General features: G+C 35.5%; 1 protein-coding gene across 1 annotated transcript; it reads right to left on the reverse strand.

Moving 5' to 3' along the window:
* Nucleotides 1-396: 396 nt before the first annotated feature.
* EMB2795 (condensin complex subunit) lies at nt 397-19,285 on the reverse strand. The gene is made up of 13 exons (XM_010245818.3): nt 18,744-19,285; nt 18,535-18,636; nt 18,321-18,441; nt 13,944-14,014; nt 13,814-13,874; nt 13,529-13,729; nt 13,139-13,422; nt 12,842-12,995; nt 12,495-12,751; nt 12,110-12,143; nt 11,066-11,205; nt 6,092-6,202; nt 397-803 (listed from the first exon to the last, which is right to left on the reverse strand). The coding sequence occupies exons 1-13, from the start codon at nt 19,026-19,028 to the stop codon at nt 594-596; spliced, it is 2,031 nt and encodes a 676-aa protein (XP_010244120.1). The 5' UTR covers nt 19,029-19,285; the 3' UTR covers nt 397-593.
* Between the last annotated feature and the right edge of the window lie 3,934 nt (nt 19,286-23,219).

Genomic DNA, 23,219 nt, shown 5'->3' on the forward strand with positions numbered 1-23,219 from the left:
TTTTTTATCAAAGCAGGTCATCCATTCAGACAGGATGGTCATACATTACAGTCCAAAATCCCTAATGTATAACCAAGTCTAATCGGGTGAGACCCAATTATTAATCGGGACAGCTTTAGATCTATGATTGATTAATAATGAGGACGGAATTGGCTGTCCCAAGATGAAAACAGATACGAAATGGTCAATACTTCAAAGTTCAATCTGATATGTCAAGTTCTAGTGAGAATTTGTTCATGCTCAGGCAATGCACAATTGAACATTGAACATTAGACAAATGCAGAAAACTCAGGTATTAGGTGCAGAAGTACAAGAAAATCGCATGACGGCACATATCAATCACGTTTACACCTGGTTAGTGAGAAAGGATAGGAATCAAAGAATGTAGCAAAAAACTTTGCACGTGAAGATATCAGATCATCATTATCATCAACCAAGCCTTCTCCCAACTATATGGGGTCGGCTACATTGAATCCTATCCCAACAGTTCGTTCTGTTTAATGCCACATGAAGATGTGAGATACTTCTCCAATCAACTGTAAACACGTACATGGACAAACACAAGTAGAAATGTGGCCATGGTGTTGATTAGATCAATTGACCAAACAATTCTCCACATAAGGAATATTTATTTGCAGATCATCCAGGCTTGGGCAATCACGGATACTCAACCCATGCTCATTAGCTAAATGCAGAAGGCATATGAAACACAAATGAGGAGAGATATCCCCAGGAGCTGCTGCTTGACAGTCATCAGGAAAGCTGGCCAACAATTGCTTGAAAGATACTGTAGTCTCTTTCCCCTTTGGATTAGAAGTATCAGGTGTTAAAAAACTTATCGTGATAATAGGAATATCCGAATATCAATCAGCATAATTACAGTGTATGCCCCAACCAGGAAGAAGTAAAATAAAATAAATAGAGCAGAATAAAGTACTAAGCATATTTTTTTCAGGTCATACAGCACAGTATGGTCTTAAATGAATTCAAAGAGAAAAGGATCATGATGTATATGAATGTAAACAAGACGATGAATCATAAATGAAACTCTAAAGATTCAGAGACCAAGGGATATGAATTGACAAATGAGATAACAGTAAATCCCATTCATCCAAATTGGCAGTCCTTAATTTTACACTCATTGTATTAAACAAGAGAATTCAAGGCTGCTGTTCATCTAATAACTGGATAAACTTATCCATCTCTAAAAATTACACTTATAATGCCTGCTATTAAGGATAGAACTGCCACAAAACTTCAGTAACTTGCCTTCCTATAGAGGGAGGGTGACTGCACACCAGCCTGGCCCATCAGCAGAGGATTGGAGCACTTCCAAGCCTTCCAACATATAGGGTCATCCATGTGGAACCCCAAAAAATACTCTTTAAATGCAAAGATTGTATTAGTAATTCCCACACACCATATTGACCAAGTACCCAACCTCAGCAACATTCCATTGACGGAGCATGCAACAGGCATGCCCCAGGACCTCCCAATTAAGGCAGACCAAATACATGAATAAACAAATAAAATTGCCTTGTCTTCAAGCAATGAAGAAGGTGAATAGCCAACTCCCCTTAACCAGGGGTAATGGCCACTTTGTGCAAAAAATGCCTAAGGTTAGGATCATATCCAGTCTACCCCTCCCAAGACCCCAGATAAGATAGCTGGTAGCAGCATTAGCTTTTTGCATGTTGGGCAATCAAGAAACATTTCAAAAAAAAAAAAAAGTGGCAGAAACGCAATTGTTAAGATAGATGAGCCAGAAAAGTAGAAAGGATTAAACAGAAATTAACTTGTTTGAAAGAACCTATGAGTGGCTCCAATAGGTGAGGGAAAATAGACTACGATGGTTCAGGTATGTGCAAAGAAGACTCTCTACAATACAAGTAAGACTAAGAGATATATTACAAGTTGAAGGGGCTAAGAAGAGCTAGGGGCAGGTCTAAAAGAACATGGATTGAATTAGTGAGAAATGATGCAAGAGCCCACCAAGGTTCATATTGTGCGATTCAAAGGGGTGATACTCATGGTTAGATTTAGTTTCAGGTTTCAAGATTTGAACCAGAGATGCTTAGGAAGGGTGCTAATTATTGAAAATTGGTTTTCCTCCTAACTCTTAATATTTAGCATATCACAGTATCGGTGGTTTTTAAAACCGATACATATCGGTCGATATGCACCGATACATTGCAATTTTTTAAAACTTGGCACCTACAAATTAACAATGGATATTTTATAATATATATATATATAACCTATACTCTATAAAACAAATACTTGCCTTGGTTTGGTGCAGGTCATAAAAGTAAAATTGATTATTTAATATTAACTCATATCTTTATTCTTTAGGCTGCGTTTGGAAACAATGCATATGGAGTGTAAATCCCGGTTCAGGGTAAATTTGCTCTCTGGTTCACTTTTTCCGGTGTTTGGCAACATTACATTTATGCATCGACAAATGACAAACCAATGCATATTTACATTGATAATAAGATGTAAAAGTACATCAATAAAAAGAAGTAAATTTGCATTCAAGTGGGATTTTGATAAAAAAAAAGCATATGCTTTATTTGCATCCATTACAACTAAAAGTTTGTTTGGTAAGAAGGTAACTTTGTCAATGCAAAACTAACCCAACTTTGCAATTTATATGAACCGTTTTACACTCTACATATTTGCATCGTTTCCAAACGCAGCCTTACTTGTAGACATGCATAGTAGTGTTTTCAACCCACCATTGACCTGAACAGTCAATCCATTCGAACCATCACCCAGCCATGATTCCAGATCCAATTCTCTTAAAACCCAATGATTGGTCAAAAACCATCTGGCCTAGGCGGTTGAATTGTTGGCCCATTCAACCCAGTCACAATCATGATTGTGGTGATCCTTTTTATTTTGGGTAGCTTTTCAAGATCTATGCTTCCTAAGGCACATTTTGGTGCCTTGCCCTGTTGTTTTCGCCAAAAAAACCTTTATGGTCCCAAATCCCAATTGTTAACATTTCTTACAAATAAAAAAATAAAAAATTGAAATAAAAAATATAATTTGCTGATATGCCATGGTTTGACCCATTTGGTCATTCAACCTGAACGGTCAAACCGGTGATCCACAAAGCACAGGCAAAAATAGTTTAGCCTCCAAGTCGGTTTTCAAAACATTGGTGCATAGCACGTGCCTTTACAGGCAAAAATAGTTTAGCCTCCAAGTTCTTTCTTTATAGAAGACCGAAGCTGTTTATCTTTCCACATAAAGCCTACCATAGTTAAAAAGGGAACTCTGAAAAGCCAAGTTCACTTACTCAAGAGGTGCATTAGGGGTAGAAGGTAACCAAAAAACCTTAGAAGGTATGGGGGACTAAATGGGCCTGGGATGTCTAAGGCAACATAAAAAAAACTAGGTCTCAATTTGCTTGCAGTGCAAATGAATGCATTGGTGTAAATGTATGGGAGTGCAGCTGTGCAGATAAGCGGAGTGTGAATTCTGGTTTACCTTTGCCTCAGATCTGATTGTCTTATTTGTTTGTGAGAAGTAAAATAATGTCTCCACCTTATATGAAAGAGAATGGAGATAGGAGGGTTATTTGTTTGAAAGTGACGTAAGAAGCAAGGTGATGTGGGACCCACTTTATATGAGAGAATTGATGCAGGAGGGAAGGGCAAATTTTACATTAGTTTTTGGGAAGCAAAGTTTGCACTGCCAGTGAGTGCAAAGGAGACGAGGTAGAAATTTTGTGTCAAGTATGAGTGCAAACCATAGCTAACAAAGAAATAGATGCAAAACCTGAACCGAGCGCAAGATTTGTATCTGGTTCAGATTTGAACCACAAACAAACACAGTCTAAGGAAATCCAAGACAGGCCATGTTCTCCACTCATAAGAAAAGAGGACGCCACAAGCCTCCTCATTACAAGAGAGATGGTAAATCTTAAAGGTAGTATTCAGTCAGAGACCCATCACCCCACCAGAGGTCAGACCACAATTTAATATGATCAACATCACCTTAACTTATATCTTATTAAGGGAAAGAAATAGATGACCCTCTCCAAGAATGTGCTGTAACTTTAAATCTAAGAAGTTAATTGCAAACAAAAGGTGGAACACAGTGTTTTAGTATGTTAGAACCCAAAACAACAATGGCTTCAAAACACAAGTCATGATTGTTATGTAGTTTATTCAGACTGTCTATCATATAGGATACTTATCCACACCCAACTTGGACTCTATACCACCAACAGAAAATTTGAAGTTTCAAAATTTTAACAAAGAAAAGGAAAAGGAAATCCAGACATGAAAACCTCTGCTTCCCACATGAGAAGGGTTAATGTGGCAAAAATGTTTCGTGGGCCAACATCCAGCCTTCGAACTTGTCTAACAAACCCATTACTGAAGCTGATGTTTGCTTTCTTATGCTGGACTGGTTATTTGTTCACCAAACTATGAAAATGTGGACGGAGCATCTTTCTAATTCTGATATTTAGTTATGTTGGATCTATTTCCTGATGATGTTTGAGAAGCTTTCAATATTCATTGTAATCAAAACTAATAGAAGGTTGTGTGTGTATGTGTGTGTGTTTCCAAGGTGATGCCTCATCACCCCTTCTTGTGCTTCCTCATTTTCCGGTGATATTTTCATTTTTACAATAAAAAATGCTCCAAGACAACAAGGAAGATGTGGATAAGATATGGCTTTACTGAAAAAGGACCAATACACATTTTTCAGCGAGTATAGGAAAATTAGATTTTAAAAAAGAAAAATACCAAATCAAGGTAACTTAGAAAACACTAAAGGCCTATTAGGTATCCTGGGTGAATGCGCTAAGGCTATATTTAGTTTGAGGGAAGATTTTTGTGGAATGGAAAAGGAGGGATGGGATGGGATGAGAAAAGGAAAATGGGTTGAAATTTTTCACATTCCATTGCTTGGTTGCAAAAGAGAAAATAGTGAGAAAATTAGCCCCAATAACAATTATTAATTCATTAATCAAGTAATTAATAATAGATTATATTTTACACTTATTATTTTATTATTATTAATTACTTAACTATTTAATTTTTTTGTTAAATATTAAATAGTTATTAACTAATTAATAATATTTTTATTATCAATACTTTATTTTACTATACTTATTAAGTAATTAATAAATTTAATAGTTTACTATTAATTAATAAATGTTTTCATTAATTATTTATTAATGAATCTAGTTAAATTGTTTTATTAAATTTTGATTAAATAATGAATAATTTATTAATGGATCATGGGTCTAATATTAACTCTTCAGAAATTCTATAAGGAAGGTGCTTTTTCATGTTAAATAAGTCTCCCCCCACCTTTCCCACTTGTTTACTTGTTTCTCATTAAAATGCTGAGATGTGAGATCCCACTTCCCAAGAATTGAGAACTATGATCCCCACCTTTTTCCCATCCCATCCATGACATCCCAAACCAAACATAGGAAGGGAAGAATATTCAAAAATATTCCTATTTTCCCTTCCCATCCCACAAAACAAACAGAGCCTAAGAGATTAGAAAGTTCAACAAGGGCATGGATTCAGATGGCAGGAAAGGATATAGAGGCATGCTTTAAAATATATAGCCCTTGGTGGAATAAAATTGCAAAACTAAATTGATGTAGATGTTCCAACTTCCAAGTACATGGGAAAAGGTTCTATAGATGAGGATGATGATTAACAATAAGAAGAAAAGGCTATAGAAATCAGAATTAGGTCCATCAATTGAATCTAGAATATAAATAATATTATTCAGATTATTTTAAGGAGTTAAAAAAAAAAAACATGAGCATAGCCATCACTAGCGAAAGTAGGAAGACAAATTCAACTTAAATAAAAAAAGAAAACAAACATTTCAGATCAGTCTCACAAATGTTCTTAATGGTTCGGTTCCGTTGGTACATTTACTTCACTCATTTGATTCTCTCAGTATTCCTTTTTTATGAATTCAATTCTCAGATATACTAATAATTCCAATAAAATGATATTTCACCCATTAAACATTTCATCAGGAATTCAGGATTAATAATAATGTAAGCAACACCCAGGTCAAACAAGAGTAAAACAGAATGGCTTACCTTTTCAGGCATATTGGTAGAATCCTGTATATGATCCCAAAGTGTTTCTTTTAACACATGAACATCAACTTGTTTAGAGGTTTTGTCATACTGAACCTCAATTTTGTTTACCTGGATTTATCAAGACAGGAACAAGCATTAGTCCCAAAAAGAAAAGAAATTTTGTTTTGGATAATAAGATAAAAATGAATTTATCGTCCTCCTGTATAGAGTCAAAGATCAAGGTGAAAAGATAAGACAAGTGATATGAAAAAAAAAAGATAATGTATATATTATATTATTATTATTATTATTAATACTGTGGAAAATTGTGCAAAAGAACTATTAACAGGATAGAATATGTTTCTAGCAGACAAGCACCCCTTGTAGACCATATAGCAATGTTGTCAGACTTATACCAGACAGAAAACAGATGCTCACTTGTCATTTAAACAGGATTCAGAAAGGTCACTGGGTCATTGGTTCAACCATCTACTCTGGTCTGAATCTGGCAACCCTGGCTTTTAGCTATAAAAATATTATTTTTGTTCTTTTTTCTCTCAACATATATTTTGGTGCATGGTATTCCTTAGGTAGTTTCTAAACCAACTGATGCAGGTTGAGAAATGACAAGAGTTTACTTTAGGTTTTGTGGGAGATACAAAGGAAGGAGGCCTGCAGCAATACTTTCGTTTCTCAGTTTGTTATCTGTTGGTTATGGTATTTGAATACTCAGGAAGAGTATGGTGAAGTATTAGTTACTTCGGAAGAGTAAATGTAGCATAGTCCTTGACAAGGACCAGCACTGTAGACCTAGTTTTCCCTTCCCTTAAAATCCATTGAATTGAACACTGATGGATGTAGCATCTGAACTCTGAAGTTTAGGTAGTGAGGCATTGGTGGAGCTTCCAGGAACCATCAAGGAGAAAACTTGATAGTTTGCTCAGGTTAGATAGGAATTTGACACACCATCAGGTCTGAACTCCTCTCCAAGGGTTTTAATTCGAGATTCTCTGAACTGTAACAATCTAGAAGCCAAATGAGATCAGAGGTACTTGTCGGTTGGATTAGGAATGATACCACACCTGAAGGCTATGGAAGTTACCACATTACATCTAGGAAGCTAGATCTTTGGCCAAAATCCCCATGATACAGAGTGTCTTTGATGCAGTAGGGCTGGAACAAACTAACACAAGACAGAAAGAGAGAGGAAGAGAGAGTAGAAAGGGTAGAGAAAGAGAAAAGAGAGAAATCCCAAGGAATCACTCCAAGGGGTCCTAGAATCACTCTAGGGTTTGTAGGAATCACTCCATACAGCAAGAGAGCTCTTAAGAAATCTTCATTCATTCATTCCTCAAAAGAGAATACATCTATTTATAGAGTGACTTATGTGGCCCGGAACACTGTTCACCATAATTACAAAAAGTGCCACTCTTTGTCTTGTGCATCAAGAAACACAATAACTTTCTATCTACTAATGCAAATAAACTGAAATTTGAAAGATAAGCCCCACTAAACTAGATGAACAAGGTTTTTTTTTTCGAAAAAGGTAAAGTAATTTATTCAGAGAGAATGAAGATTACAACAAGGCCCAGACCACTAGGTCTACTTGGGCCCAAAACAGATTACAAGTACATCCATGATTTAGTGCAAAATAAGTGAGATACATTCTGATTTTTAAACTCCTCATTCACCGACACCCAGGAACAAATCTTCCCCACCGCTTTCTGCACTACCTCTTCTGGGCTTTTAGATTGATTACAGAAGATTTTGTTGTTTCTTTCAGTCCAAATGGACCAAAGAACAGCATACAAAATGGTATTCCAAATAAGATTACCTTTCTTGCTAAGACCCTCCAATCTCCAACTCATTAGCAGCTCCTTCACAGACTTATAGACCAATAAACCTCCAATTTCTTGAAAAAATGTCCCCAAATTGAAGAGGAAACCGGACAGTGTATACACAAATGCTCTGTAGATTCTGCAAAATTTCCACATAAAACACAGGAGGGATCAAGAATCTGAACACCCCTTCTCTCCAGATTAATCCTAGTTAAACATTTATCCAGAGCCATTGTCCAAACCAGGAAGTTAACCTTGGAGGGGCAGGTAGGATTCCAAATCTGCCTAGCAGGGAAGTTTTTTTTATTTTTAATAGTTATAGTTTTTTCCTAGCAGGGAAGTTATCCTGACCTGAACTGCACATCTTAAGAAAAAGGGATTTAACTGAGAAGCTACCATCTTCATTCCACTTCCAAGACCATTCATCTTCCACACACAAATCAATTCTCTGATTTTAAATCAGCCCCAACAGATCCACATACTCATCCACTTCCCAATCCAACAAGTTCTGCTTGCAGAGAGGAGTCCAAGTGAAAGAATCCCCAGAGATGCAAATGTTATCAGCAACTAAAGAATCTTGATTCACTGCAATTTGGAACAGACGAGGAAAGGCTTCAGCTAAGGGACCCTCCACACACCAGGGGTCCTTCCAAAACTTGATTCTATCCCCTTTACCAACTTTAAAACTGATCTCATTCATAAAAAGAGTGTTGTACTTAGAGATGCCTGCCCAAAGAGAGCTACCCCCAAATGGAAGGGGATCAAGAGTTCTCCAATCACCCCATACCACACCATACTTTGCCGCAATAAGACTCCTCCACCATGCTTTCCTCTCATAAGCAAATCTCCATATCCATTTACTGAGAAGAGCATAATTAAATTCTTTCAATTTCCTGATTCCCAGACCACCCACATCCTTAAGAATGCACACTTGCTCCCAATTGACAATGTGAATTTTCTTCTCATCTTCCCAACCCCTCCATAAGAAGTTCCTTTGGAGCTGTTCCAACCTCTTTGCTATTTTGTTTGGGATTGGAAAGAGAGAGAAAATATGTTGGGAGGTTGGAAAGGGTACTCTTAATCAATGTAACCCTACCACCAAAAGATAAATATTTTGCCTTCCAAGAGGCCAACTTCTTCTCCATTCTCTCAATGATTGGGCACCAAATTGAGGAAGAAAATTTGACCCCAAGAGGCAGCCCCAAATACTTTACCAGGAGGAACTCAATATGACAAGCCATCACTTGTGCACAATCATCCAAATTTGATACTTGGCCCACTGGGATGATCTTACTTTTACTCAGGTTGACTTTGAGACCCAATACCACTTCAAACCAACTCAGAATTCCAAGCACTGTGTCCAATTGATGCAGAGAGGCATCCACAAAACAAAGAGTATCATCTGCAAACTGAAGGATATTAACTTTCTCCTTTCCTGGGGAGATAGCAAATCCATTCCATAAGCCTAGTGTGCCTTCCTAAGGATACAGACAAGACTAGTTAAAATGACAAAAATACCCATGCTGTCCAAATATACAAAGATACAAAAAAATTAAGAAATTTCCAAATTTGATTCTTCAGCTCCTGCATTAGTCTTTTAGTGGGGAACAGGGGATGGTAGCATGTTGGTGCTATCCCCCACTTTCTTATTCCCTTGGTTTTTCCTCTCTAACTTTACAGCCATACCACCCTTTCTTCTTTCCTCTTTATATTTCAATAAAATCTCTTATCAGTTAACAATCAGAAAAAGGAAAATTCTTTATAGGACTAGTTGTGTTGTGCTCAAAGAAATCATAAGTCCTTGTTTCTTAGTGTTTTAAACTTGCAATACAACATCTTTTGAGCATTGCAACCTCCTCATTTCACTCAACAAATAAGAAATTTTTGTAATAGAGAATTAATTTTTGAATAATAAAGCAATATTCAGTTTTTTATCAGACAAAAGATATTTATTTTGAAGCTCCCTTTTGTATGAGGTTAGTAAATGCTATTTCTTTTGTTCTAGTACCAAGTTGGTATATGTACTTTCTTCTCTGTTCTATTTCTCTCTTCTCTATACTCTTATTTCTCTGATTTTCTAAGACAGCAAAATAACCATGTTTTCTATCTATTATAGAGATCTTGTCGCTAAAATTATATTCTTAGTTATATAACTTTTTATTAGTTTTTATAGACATTATTGAGGATTTTGGGTGTTTTGAGGAAGAGTAATAAGGTGGAAAGGGTAGCATTTTCATGAGGATGAGAGTGATTACAGATGACAAGACTTATCCTGAAGAAGGAATTAAGTTGGGTGTTAGATGTAATTTTGGAAGGTGGTTAATATTGGTCTGTTCTTGTTGGGGATTGGCAAGGAGCTTAATTGTTGGCGCGCCAGTTTAAACATAGGGATTTTTCTTTTGTTAGATTTGAAGGGGGAGGTACACCATGTAGGGGAGAAAGGAATGTATTGTTCTTTCCATTTTCTATTTGGTCATGTCTTGTCACCTGGCTTTGTATGATTGTATCTTCACATTCAGGACCCATTTGAGAGGGCTAAAGCATTGGTTGAGCTACTTTGACTGAACTGCTTTGGAGAAGCCACTAAAAGAAGCTTCAGCAGAAAGCCATGTTTTTGGCTTGCCAACAGTCATTTTGAACTCCCCAGGGTTTTCACCAAGCATGGCTTCTAGGCTGTCCGGGTGGGGCCCACCTCACAGAGCCAGAAGCTGCTTCGTGAAAGCCTTCCCAAACAGGCACTCATGGACATAACCCCCAACATATCATTTTCTATTAACCCCTTGCTTTACTAGTGCATCAGCAAGGCTATTGACTATTGACTAATCCATGGATCCATGTCGATAATATCTCCCTTGTTGTGTCCCTGTAATGCAGAGAACCACTTTTGTTGTTTCTGAACCAGCTCACCAATACCTTTGAATCTCCTTGATTATATAATTCTCAGACCAGCAAGATATATTTCTTCCTTCAACCATTTCTTTGTCTTAAACTACCCTATGCTTAAAATAGAACAATAATCTTAGCAAACCCAAGTGGCAGATCCCCTTCACCAAAAGCATAAGCCAAAGGAAACAAAAACGATTAAAAATAAATGCAAGAAAACCTATTAACTGAACATGAGAATTATACAAAGTTAATATATCTGCAAACAAACCTGGCGGGGCTGAGAAACAAGTGAGTTGGAGTCTTCCACATCACTATGAACATTCCCATCATCAAAACTACCATTGAACACACTATCATTTTCCCATTCTTGAGATGGCTCAAAACCATGGCCTTGCTGCCTTGATTCATCTGATGGAGTAAATAATCATGATAATCACAACTTAATATTTATCTTATACATCTTGTGAGGTTGTAGATAAGGAATCACAAAGACAGCCATTGAGAAATGAGAAGAAAATGGGGAAAAAAGACCGTGTTGTAATTGGGGATTTGAAAAGGCATTGGCATTTTAAATTCTACAAAATAAAAAGAAACTAACTTCAGAAAAATGCCCTACCATTTGACCTTGTTATAAATGTCTTAGAAATGCCAAGGATAATCAGTTTTCAGTACGATCTTGGTGCAAAAAATATCAACAAAATAGTATTATCAAAACAAAAATAGAACCATGACATCATAAAACTTGGGTTGGAAATTAACATCCAAAAACACTATTTATCCCCTCATTTATTACATATCAAATTATACTGAAATACTGATTAATGAACTATGATTTTTTCAAGTATACACAAGCAGAATTTTTCATTAATAGATTGGAGGAGATTTATTGAAGTAAAAAACAAGAAAGTACAATCCCTGCCTCATTAAAAAAAAAACAAAGATACGATGAAAAGCCACATACAAAAACAACAAATAGAAAATGAAACCATTTATACATGAAGGGCAGAAGCCCTAATAGAATCCATTTTTCATTAATGAGAAAGACCTTGTATGATAAGAACAAATGGAAAAGAAGGTTGTCAAAAGTTTCAATAAAAAATAAGGTTAAAAAACTACGATTCATATCCTGAATTAGCATAGCAACTCCATGAATGATAATCTAGGAATATTGATCAAAAAAATGATAATCTAGGATTATGTTATTTTATATACTGAAACATTAGATAGATCCAGAGAATTCTAGATTGCAGGTTTTAAATCTTACAATCCTAAGAAAATACTCAAAGGACCACCACTGTGAAAAGCAACATACCAGAGGATTTCCTTCCTCTCCTCCTTGCGAAACACTAAAAGAAAACAGACAGTTTGTCACTGAATGCAACAGCAAAGATATTAAGGGGCCGTTTGATAACAGCTGAAGATACTGAACTGAAAAGCTTATTAATTTGTCTTTTAGTGAATAAGATTTTGAGATGTAGGCTCCTTAGTGACTGAAATTGAAGTGGTAGACCACTATTTTCTTGAAAATTTTATTATTTAATTATTTTAACTAAAAGACAAAACAATAAGTCTTTCAGTTCAGCAACTCCAGCTGTTATCAAATGGCCCCAACAAGTATTTAGAAAAAAGCAAGGGCTTAGGAGCCGCTTTGATGGTAGGTCCTAGAACCTTACTGTTCTTTTGATGATCAAGCTTACCAAAACATTAGGAAGAAGAAACAATTTGACAAGATTCTCCGGCTGATAATGGCAATCTTCTGGAAGTGTGGTATTACAAGGCACTCTATTTGCAGGTAGCAGTAAAGACTTTGGATTTCTTGGAGCTACAAAGATATCTGGCATTTCTTTCTCCAATGATTTTGTGAAATTGATATCAACTTCTACCTGCTTCTTGCTTCTGGTTTTCTTACTTGTTAAGGGAGATCCACCTTCAGAAACAGGAGCATTCTCTGGATCTGTAAAATCAATCCCAAAATATATAAACCATGTATCGTCATACTAAGACTATACATGAACATGATAAAGCAAGTTCTCCCAGTCCCTACCCTTGGCTTTCCTATATTTCCAATGGTCAGGACCAGCCCAAGCATTTTGTATTGAAGTAAATCCTAAGCCTGGAAATAGAAAACCGGCAACCTTTTCAAATCTGTCATCCGAATCAGTCAAGTCAGATTCCTGAACTATGTATGGATCATTCTCCTGCAAAAGCAAACCAAAAGCTTCTGTAAGCAATCCCCTGGATAATTTTTATTTTATTTTAATAAACAACAGATTAACAGAAAATTTGCAAATAAAGTTATAGAACTCAAATGAATGCATGTGTAGCATTAGGTGACTACCACCTGTTGACTTGGAAAAATAGGATCTGTGTAAGTAGAACTCTCATCAATCGCAGTTGATTGATCATCATGATCAAAGCTCCAGGCTGTACAGTTCTCAAATGTATCATCTTCAAACTCATCTTGGTTATCACTAATTACTTCAGCATGCTCAACATTTTTCTGGCCAGTAGAAAACAAATTTGATGGCCTTCTATTGCACTCATCAAACTGATTGATAATATCTCCGAGTGTTGGTGAAATATCATTTTTTGTAGGCATTTTAGTTACCATCTCCTCAATACATTCTGTAATGAAATCAAAAAAAAATTACCAGAACAAGAAAAAAATTTAATTTGCTATTAAAAGATGTGAATAGAAAGATGAATCGTGCTACTAATAAATACAACACACCTCTGGCAAAAGAAAGATCAATAACATCTGATTTATCACATTGAGCTTCACATGACATACACTTCCCAGGTGCTTCCTGTGAATCAAAAATTACTCGACAGCCACCATACACTCCAAGGTTGTTCAGTAAGAGACCCCTTGCTCCGCCTTCATCAAACTGTGCAGATGTTTGATGATATAGAGGATCCACTGAAAATGCAACTGAAAAAGAAAAACAAGAAAAAAATTATAATGCCAATAACTCAATCACTTAATGATAAAAAGCGGTTTAGGAAGTACAATTACCATCAAATTTCTTCACATTAAGACTATCAAAAGATGACTCCAAAGTTGATATAGGTGACACCTGCATATATTTAACGCTGTGAGCTGACCATCCCTATTATCACATTTAAAAGAAGATAAAATTAACAACCTTCCTCTCTAAGTCTTTCTTTGTGCAGCCCTCTTCTTGTCCATTGATGCTGTCACCCTCCACAACAGTTTCTGTCATGATAAACCATAACATAAAAACACTAGCAAACATGAGCAGGATATGAACCGAAATGCAATATGGTCATACGATTTAAGAGATATCTTTCTTCTTATCATTTGATTTAAGGCAAACTCAAGTCAAGAGCTTGCAATTTGGCTAGAAATTTCTTACTTGCAGCACAAAGATGAAAAATGGGCAGTACTAGAAATTTATAGCCAATTTACCTGTTTGAGATAAGTAGTATTTTTTTCATGGGTTTAAACTTCAGGTCCTACTCAACACAGACAAGGGGCCAAGGTAGTAGCTAGTTGTTTTACCTCCCTAGCCCCTAGGAGTAGTTGCATCCAGTAGTAGGTGCATAGGTTACCATTGGTTGGCAGGAATTATGGTTCTTAAAAAATAAAAAATAATTAAAAAACTAAAGACAGTGATACAACCACAGACATCTTTGTATGTTAATAAAGACTAAATTTGTAAAAGCATATGATTCAAATTGAGCAAATCAGTCCTTCAGACTTTGCTGAGAATTTCTGGGATTATTAGAGATTCAAATTTGTAATGTGATTCAGTTTAGTCTGATCTGAATTTTGATGTATGTTTGCTTTGGTTTGCAGGGTGTTATCTAGACACCTTGTGCCTATCTTTTTTAATAAATTCTTTTTATTTACTCTTCAAAAAAATAATAAACATTAATATCATAAATGAAAGCATTGTTTAGTATTTCAAAATACTGAAAGAAGAATAGACTTAGGTGGCATTTGGTAAATCTGAAGTCTGAAATCTGAAAAGCAAAAAAAAAAAAAACCTCTGGAAAAGCTCGGAAAGCACTCAGTGGAAATTTTGCTTTCTGCTTTTGCAGACATCTGAATGTAGTGGAGTTGTTCGGTAATCTGAATGTTATAAGGTCTGAAAGTTTTGCATTTTACAAATTTATCCCTCAAGTTGTTATTTAAATAATAATAAATGAAAATGACTAAAATATTATGATATTATAGAAAATATTATAAAATAATAAAAAGATAAACCATTAAAAATAAAAATAATAAAATAAATAATATTAAAAGATTAATATTATAAAAATAATAAAAACAAAAGATTAAAAAATTAAACAATAAAAATAATAGAAAATTTTAAAAGCAATAAAAAGTATTAATAAAAAGTAAACAATAATGTAAAACAAAGAGCAACCAGCTACACGCACAAACTAATGATTAAAGCCACATTACTCCACACATAAAATACTAAAAAACGATTCAAGCTTATATTATTAAACTGATATGATTAGAATATAACAATTATTGTAATAAAATAATTAAAACACTATAAAATAATTAGAATTACAAAAATTAGGTGGTCTTAGCGATAACTACAAGATCGTGACAAGGTTGCAATGGGGACATATTACTGAGTGTGAACACAAAATGGTAATGTACAGCAGGGGTGAAAGATTGTAATGTGTCTAGATTCAAACCAATCTGGAAAGGAGAGAAAGTTCACAAGACGGTGATGAAGCCAAATTTGGTGATGTGATAATCACTAGTGAAGCAAGTTTGAGCTGGGGTTTCTTCCTCTGCAACACAAGTCACAAGGGTGATGGATTCCTGGTTCGATTCAACAATATTCGTGAGTTCCAGCTGCTGCTAACCATCAGAGGATGATCATTGCCATGATGGATGCTCTTCCCTAGAGCTACAATGATTATTTTTTCAAGGGTCCAGCTGTTGCTAATGACGGTTTGTCCTTGATACCTGTTTTGTTCAGGTCGTCTTTGTTTTCTTGGCTAGATGGTCATTGTCGTGATAGAAGCTTTTCCCTAGAGTTGCAGTGGCTATTGGTCCAATGCTCGCTGGAGGGATAGAAAGATGAGGAAAGAGTGTGGGGAGAGAAGAGGAAGAAAGATAGTAGAGAGAGAGAAAGAGAGAGAGAGAAGAAAGAGGGATGAAAATGTGAACTGGTGGTGGCGATGATTCTGGTTCATTGATTCAGTGAAGACAGTGGAAAGAGAAACAGAAAGGAGAAAGGGAGAGAGGGGTAGAGAGAGAGAGGAGGGAAGAAAAAGATGATTAATAGGGATGAAATGGGTTTTTCAAAAATTATAAATGGGTATTTTGGAGAACAAAATGTCATCCGCTACCTCTGAGCGCATTCAGAGGTAGCAGACCCGCTGAATCATTCTGAGGAATTTTCATAATGTAGAGGATGAGTTCGGAGATGCTATCAAACACCATCTTAGTTGATCAACTAGAGACTGTTTGGTTCTAAATGCCAGGTAATCCAACTAGCTGTAAGCATCCCAATGCAAAGTCAATGCCTTAACCATGCAGATTACATTCTCCACCCACAAATGAAAGATAAGAATGAATTATTGCATGATTTGAATGTCTAAATCCACTCCTACAAGCAAGAACCCACAATCCGGTTTTTATAGTCCAACCATATTATTGGACCTCATCATGTCAGAAGCTGTTTCAATACTACATGAGTTATTATGTATTTAAAACACATCATTGGAAATTTGAAACATATTGAAAGGAACATCCAGGTTGTATACTTCTTTCCACTCAATGTGCTGGAACATGTATAATAATCACAAAAAAAAACACTATCTTGCTGATCCGACTACAAAAGGACCTCATATCTGAATGGATTTTGTTCTTGAAAACTGTGAGTCAAGCTTGTAAAGTTAAGCAAGTTTGCATCTTGATCCAAAAATAATGCAGTAAATTATCCAGTCTCTTGTAAGAGGAATCAATTTGCTAATTCTGCCTTCTCATCTTGCCACATCATTCAATTCAGCAAAATACTCTGAGAAATCATATTGATAAGTTTATTCCTCAAAATCTCAAAGCTGAGGGAGATAGTTTTCTGGAATCATGGTTCAAAATGTCCACATATTTCCACAACACATTGGGAAATGACTGTGGAGACTACCAATAAAGAATGAAAAGTTATGGCATAAAGTTGTATCAAGTATTCATGGGCTTATGGATAATGATTGGGATGCTGGATTATCAAACAGAGCTATTCTTGCCTACTCTTGGTGTAAGACGGTGCTGGGGCTGTGGTTTATGGACTTCTGAAAGTTGGACAAGAATGGACAAACTCCAATCTAGGGTTTCTGGTCTCAGGATCAGAGTCGGAGAAAAGGTGCCAATGGAAAGATTAGGCAAAAAGACAAAGTTGGACTAGCAGAATGAGACAAAAAGTAATGGGATCTGATTCTGTTGATCCCGAGAGTGGTCTTAGGTGCCCTATATATAGGAAAAGGCTACCAATGCAGTTCCTGCATGTCCAAAGGTAGTTCTAGAATATTCCTTCAATGGAAAGTTCTCTAGTTAGTTATGCCAGCTTAGCACAAGTGGTTATGGACAATAATGTGAGAGGATCTGATACTAACCTGTGCAGTTTTTCTGATCTCTCACTTGATCCTGTCGTGTGTTACCGTCTTGCACCTCGCTACTCTTACTAAAGCCATTGTACTATCATGTGTTAAGTAATGGGATTTGCAAGTTAGGCCTGCTTCTGAATCACAGATGGCTGCACTTCACAAGTCCTAGGGTATTTGTATGCTGGTTTCACATGCCTAAGGCATGGATTCACAGGGTACTCCAATGAGTCAATGACTCAATTGCATTGGGCATGTCCATCCCTTACATGAAAGCCACCCATAGTATCCTACCTATATTTCTCAATAACAACAGGTATGATCTCTCCTCTGGAAATAAAATTAGATTTTGGGAAGATCTTTGGATTGGGGAGCTACCCTTAAAGGACCTGTTTCCCTCTCTTTTCTGCCTCTTCCCTTAAAGGTAAGCCTATTTCCTACTTCCTAGTTTGTTGTGCCTTCCTCCTTTCCTAGTTTTGATTCGAACTCGGGGCTCAGAAGGAACCTTAGCGATTCTGAAATTACTCCTGTTTCTAGTTTCTTGTATATCCTGGAAGGGGTGTTCCTTGATCTAAAAAGGTGGATGGTCGTATTTGGGATTGTTTTTTTTTCTGACAGCATTTTCTAGAAACAAGAAAAAAATATTAACCACTTAGAGTAGACATATTCCCATATTTTTGTCCCCAGTTGGCATCTTGGCTTTATTCTCAACACCGAATAGTTTACATAAGCCATATTTATCAAAAAAAATAATAATTACATGAGCCATTTTCTTCAAGGCACGTATTCCTCTACCAATGGTTAATCACGAAATCACTTGCCGTAAAAGAGGAAAATATCTATAAAATTAAAACCAATGTAACTTCAAATATAACCAATAGTGGATAATAATCCAACAAATTGAACTTTAGTGAGTAAACAAAAGAACTTACCTTGTTGTTCATCTTCACGACCAGCTCTATTTATTCCCCCGAGAACCTTATATGCCTCGGAATGTACAGAGTCCACCCTCAATGAGTATATCTTTACTCCAGCTTCCAAAGTGCAGCTTGCCTTTGAAGGAATAATAGTAAAACAATAATTAGTAGAATAAGAAAAAGGTATTCTTTATTTAATCGATGAATTGCAGCAGCAAATATTTCAAACCTTTTGAAAATTGGTCTCCACATCATCTTCTGCTTCCACTTTAATAATCTCGCTGAGGTGATCTATAAGGCTGAGCTCCCATGTGTTCTTCTGGTTGATTTTCTGAACCACAGAAATAAAAAATATCACTATAATAACAGAAATTTGTCACTTGCATAATAGAAAGAAAATTACGAATTGTAAGAAAAAAAAGAAAGAAAATTACGAACATTTTCACTTGCAAGCTTAATGCAGTTCTGGAACAACTCCAAAATTTGCTCTTTACCAAGGCAAAGATCCGAAGACTGAGGGGGAGGAGCAGCAGAGGCAACAGCAGCGGCAATGGACTTGCGGCGAATAGCGGCTGCCCTGGCCGCTCGAGCCTGGGCACGTTCCAGCTGATCATCGTTGGAACCCAAGAAGAACGGACTAGTCGGAGATTGGAGACGAGATGCCATGGGTGCTCTCTGCCTCAGCGCGGTGGGTGGATTAGGGCTCATTATTGCCTCCGCCATTGTTTCTGGTCCTGACTGATACGGAAATTAGGGCTTCCGGAGCTTTACAAATCTTCTCTGTGTCTGTGGTTTCTCTGGAGGTAAAAATGATTGCGAGAGAAAGAGGGAGGGGGAGGTTTCTCTGTGTTTCTGGTTTAGGCGATCAGATCGTCGGTGTCCATGGACATGGGGTTCTCTTTTTCTGCTCCAACAACGAAAAAATGAATTTGTTTTCCCTCCTCTTGGCTTTTGTTTGAATCCAGGGGAAAAGATCTGGTGCATCGCTTCAGTTTCATAAAACAGTATTATATGTTACTAATCGTCCAAGTATACGAGTAGACCTGTTCATGGGCCGGGCCGGGCCGGGCATTCACTCTGGATTATCAGAATTTTTTAAGGTCCGAGCCCGAACCTGGCCCGACCATCGGACCTACAATTTGGGCCCGAAGCCCGGGCCTGGGCCCGAACCCGAAACTTAACCCATACTGTTAGCAGCTGAATAGAAAGAGATATTATAAAGAAAAAAATAAAAAATATATATATTAAATTATAAATATATATTTTAATAAATATTATATTATTTATATATTTTATGTAATATAAAAATACATATTATATATTTTATAAAATATATAATGCTAAATCGGGCCAGATTGGGCTTTATAATATATATATATATATTGACGCTTTCCTCCAACACCATGCATATGATAGATTGCAAAATATGATGCATTGTTTTAGTTAATTCATACATATGATATAATGATATATGGTGCATGTAGAGTCAACATGGACCAAGTTAGTTGTATGGCAAAGCTTGGAATCTACCCTGTAAGTGTCGGCTCCATGTTTTTAGGACCATAAAGTCCATAACCTACTTTATCAAGATTGGTTATAGCCTTAGAAATTTCAAGGTCAATTTTAGGGTTTAACCATGCATAGAACCCATTATTTACGATACAATAATAATAATATGTGGGCTTTTTTATTTTTTTCCTTTTAAATCATTATTAACCTTGGATAGAAATTTGTCATAAACATTCTAAGTTTCAAACCCACATAGTCATTCTATCTCAAAAGAAAATAAAGCATAATCCATAAACTACCTAAATAATATCACATAATCATTACTAATCCATAATCTAACTTTACACAAATCCCACACTATAGTTAAATGCAATCATAATGCAAATGGAATACAATTAACAATTGAGGTTAGTTTTGCTAAGGTTAATCAACTTCAGTTCCAAGGCTAGGTAATTTCAATTCCACCAAAGCTGCTAACTCTACCAAGGTTAATTAAGGTTGTCCTACCAAGGTCATTTCTACAAAGGCCAATCAAGGTCAATGGAGAGTGCTTTCATCTAAGGGAGATCCATCTCAAACAATATTCTCATAACTCATGAATGTTTTCATACAATGAAATCCTCAAAGGCAAAACAGGGGTATATGGCTCTTAAACCTGACATGATAAAGGCATATGATATGGCGGAATGGGATTTTCTTGACAAAATCATAGAAAAAATGGGCTTTGGTCTGAAATGGAGAATATGGATTATTCAATGTGTGTCCATAGTCACCTAGAGAATCATTATCAATGGCTCTCCAAAGTAGCACAATAGTCTGTAGTAGGGGTCTCCGTCAAGGAGACCCATTTTCTCCTTACTTGTTCTTATTGATCTTTAAAGCTTTCTCTGCAAGTATCTCTACTAGTTTAGAAGGAAAAAAAATTCCAGGAATCAAATTTTGCAAAAATGTGCCCATAGTTACCTCTTATTTGCTGATGACAAGAAGGATTTAAATATCGGCATTGTATCGATATCGGCCTATGGCGGTGCAGGATACACTATGAACAGAAGCGTATCTTATGAGTCGTATGTGTCGTAGCGATACAGATGCATATTGACTTGTAAGGAGACCCACTTTCTCCTTCTTCTTATTGATCTCTGAAGCTTTCTCTGCAAGTATCTCTACTAGTTTAGAAGAAAAGAAAATTTAAGGAATCAAATTTTGCAAAAAAGCACCCATAGTTGTCACCTCTTATTTGTTGATGACAACAAGGATTTAAATATTGGCATCATATCGGTATTGACCTATGGCGGTACAGGATAAGCTACGAACAAAAGCATATCCTGTGAGTCATATGAATCGTAGCGATACAGATGCATATCGTCCTGTATCGCACTGTATCAACCGATACACACCGATATAGGTCGATGCACATTGATACATTGTGTTTCTCCATAAAAAATTGCAAGCATGATGATTCAAACTCGGGTCACTAGAGTGTGCACAAAGCCTTGCACCTTGAATGCGATTATGAACCACTAAACCACGTTTCTTATTGTGAAAATAAATAAAATAAAATAAAAATTATTTTTTCTCTACATGCAATTTAAACAATAAGCACATGTTTATATTTAACAAGTCTAACTAAAATTTCAAAAGAATAATATTCAAAAACAGTATTTTATAAACTAGTACAATAAATTATCTATCAATTCCATGTTTATATAAAAGATGATTTTTAATACCAAGAAAAATATATAAATAAAATATTAAGAATAAAATAATTATGTTAATACTTAAAATTTATAAATTTGCACATGATATGCATATTAAATTTTTTATATATTTTTATAAATTATTAATTAATATTTTAATTTATATTAATAAGTAATAACAGTATATTTATTATTTATAAAAAAAATATTGTTTATAAAATATTTAAGAATATAACATTAAATTGAATCTTTCAAACCCATTAATCTACATTTATTTCAAAAAATGAGTTTTTTTTTTTATTTTAAAAAAATTATATAAATAAAATACTAATAATGGAATAATTATTTTGGTAATTAAAGTTTATGAATTTTTATATGATATGTATATTATAAATTTTAACAAATTTGATATACTTTAAGTTAATATTTTTATAAATTATTAATTAATATTTTAATTTTCATTGAGAACCTAATATTTAGTTGACTTTTTGTTAATGTCAACAAATTTAAAAAATAAAATAAAATAATTAATATAATAATCAAAATATAATAGGTGCATATGTTTAGTGTCTTAGACTCTTGATTGATGCATTGTAAATAAAATTATATGATATCTATGCATCCTGATATATTAATTCTAATATATTTATTCATATATACCACTAAAATATACATTTCCTATGTATTTATATACTATTTGTAATTATTTTGATCTTAAATTTAATGATATTAATGTATTTACAAAATTTGTATGTATTTTCCTAGTGTATCCATGCGTTTTCATATTTTCCGTCCATATCCATGTGTTTCTAAAGCATATTTGTATCCGATTTGTCCGATATGATACCCGATATCGGTACTTTAATCATTGGATGACAGATATGTCTTTGCTAAGGCAAATTTTGAAAAAGCTGAGGAAATTCTAAGAATTTTCAATAATTATGAGAAAGCTACAAGTCATTAAAGTGAAATTCTTATAAAGTTTGTAGCTTCTACTTTACTTGTATCCACAATGTCTTGCTTTTTAGTTCCTAAGGGTGTTTGTAAAGCCATCTCAAAACTTGAAAGGCAATTCTGGTGAGGTGCTTCAAATATTTGAAGGAAGATAAACTGGCTCAAATGGACTATCCTCTATAGAAATAAGGACGGTAGCTTAGGCTTTAGGGACCCGTACATCTTCAACTTAGATTTACTAGCTAATTAGGCTTGGAGGATTCTAACTAATCTCGCAAACTCACTTGCTCAAATTTACAAAGCTCGTTACTTTGGTTAGGAACAATTTCTAAGGGCTAAGATCTCCCAATGCAGTTCTTGGGGATGGAGTGTGTGTGCAGGTAGAGAGGTGTTAAAGGAAGGTTTTGTCTATAAAATAGTTAGGGGAGAGAATGTGGATATTTGGAAGGATCATTGGCTTCCCAGCCTTTCCAAATTTAAAATTCCCCATGATAGCTGATGGATTATTTAGGGCCCGTTTGGCGTGCCTTTTGGAGAAGACTTTCTTGTAGCTCTGACAGTCAAAAGACGCATTGAGCTTTTGACATAAGATTTGGGCAGCTCGAAGACAATTTGGCAGATGTGCGTCTTTCCGTGCATCTGTCCACGTCTTTCCACGCGAGATTAAAACGTGAAAGACACGGGAACCATCTTTTGGCGACTAAATCTTCCACGAGTCAAACGGGAATAGACCAAAAATCGGTCTTCTCAGCTT

This window comes from Nelumbo nucifera, chromosome 1, assembly GCF_055504915.1.
Source record: "Nelumbo nucifera cultivar China Antique chromosome 1, China Antique-T2T, whole genome shotgun sequence".
Taxonomy (NCBI): domain Eukaryota; kingdom Viridiplantae; phylum Streptophyta; class Magnoliopsida; order Proteales; family Nelumbonaceae; genus Nelumbo; species Nelumbo nucifera.

Excerpts from the sequence above, each read along its gene's own strand:
- EMB2795 (XM_010245818.3), bottom strand. The coding sequence starts at position 19,028 with ATGGCGGAGGCAATAATGAGCCCTAATCCACCCACCGCGCTGAGGCAG. Across the intron at positions 14,015-18,320 it reads TCGTGAAGATGAACAACAAG|AAACTGTTGTGGAGGGTGAC; the intron begins GTAAGTTCTTTT and ends TTATCATGACAG. Across the intron at positions 12,996-13,138 it reads CTATTTTTCCAAGTCAACAG|GAGAATGATCCATACATAGT; the intron begins GTGGTAGTCACC and ends TTGCTTTTGCAG.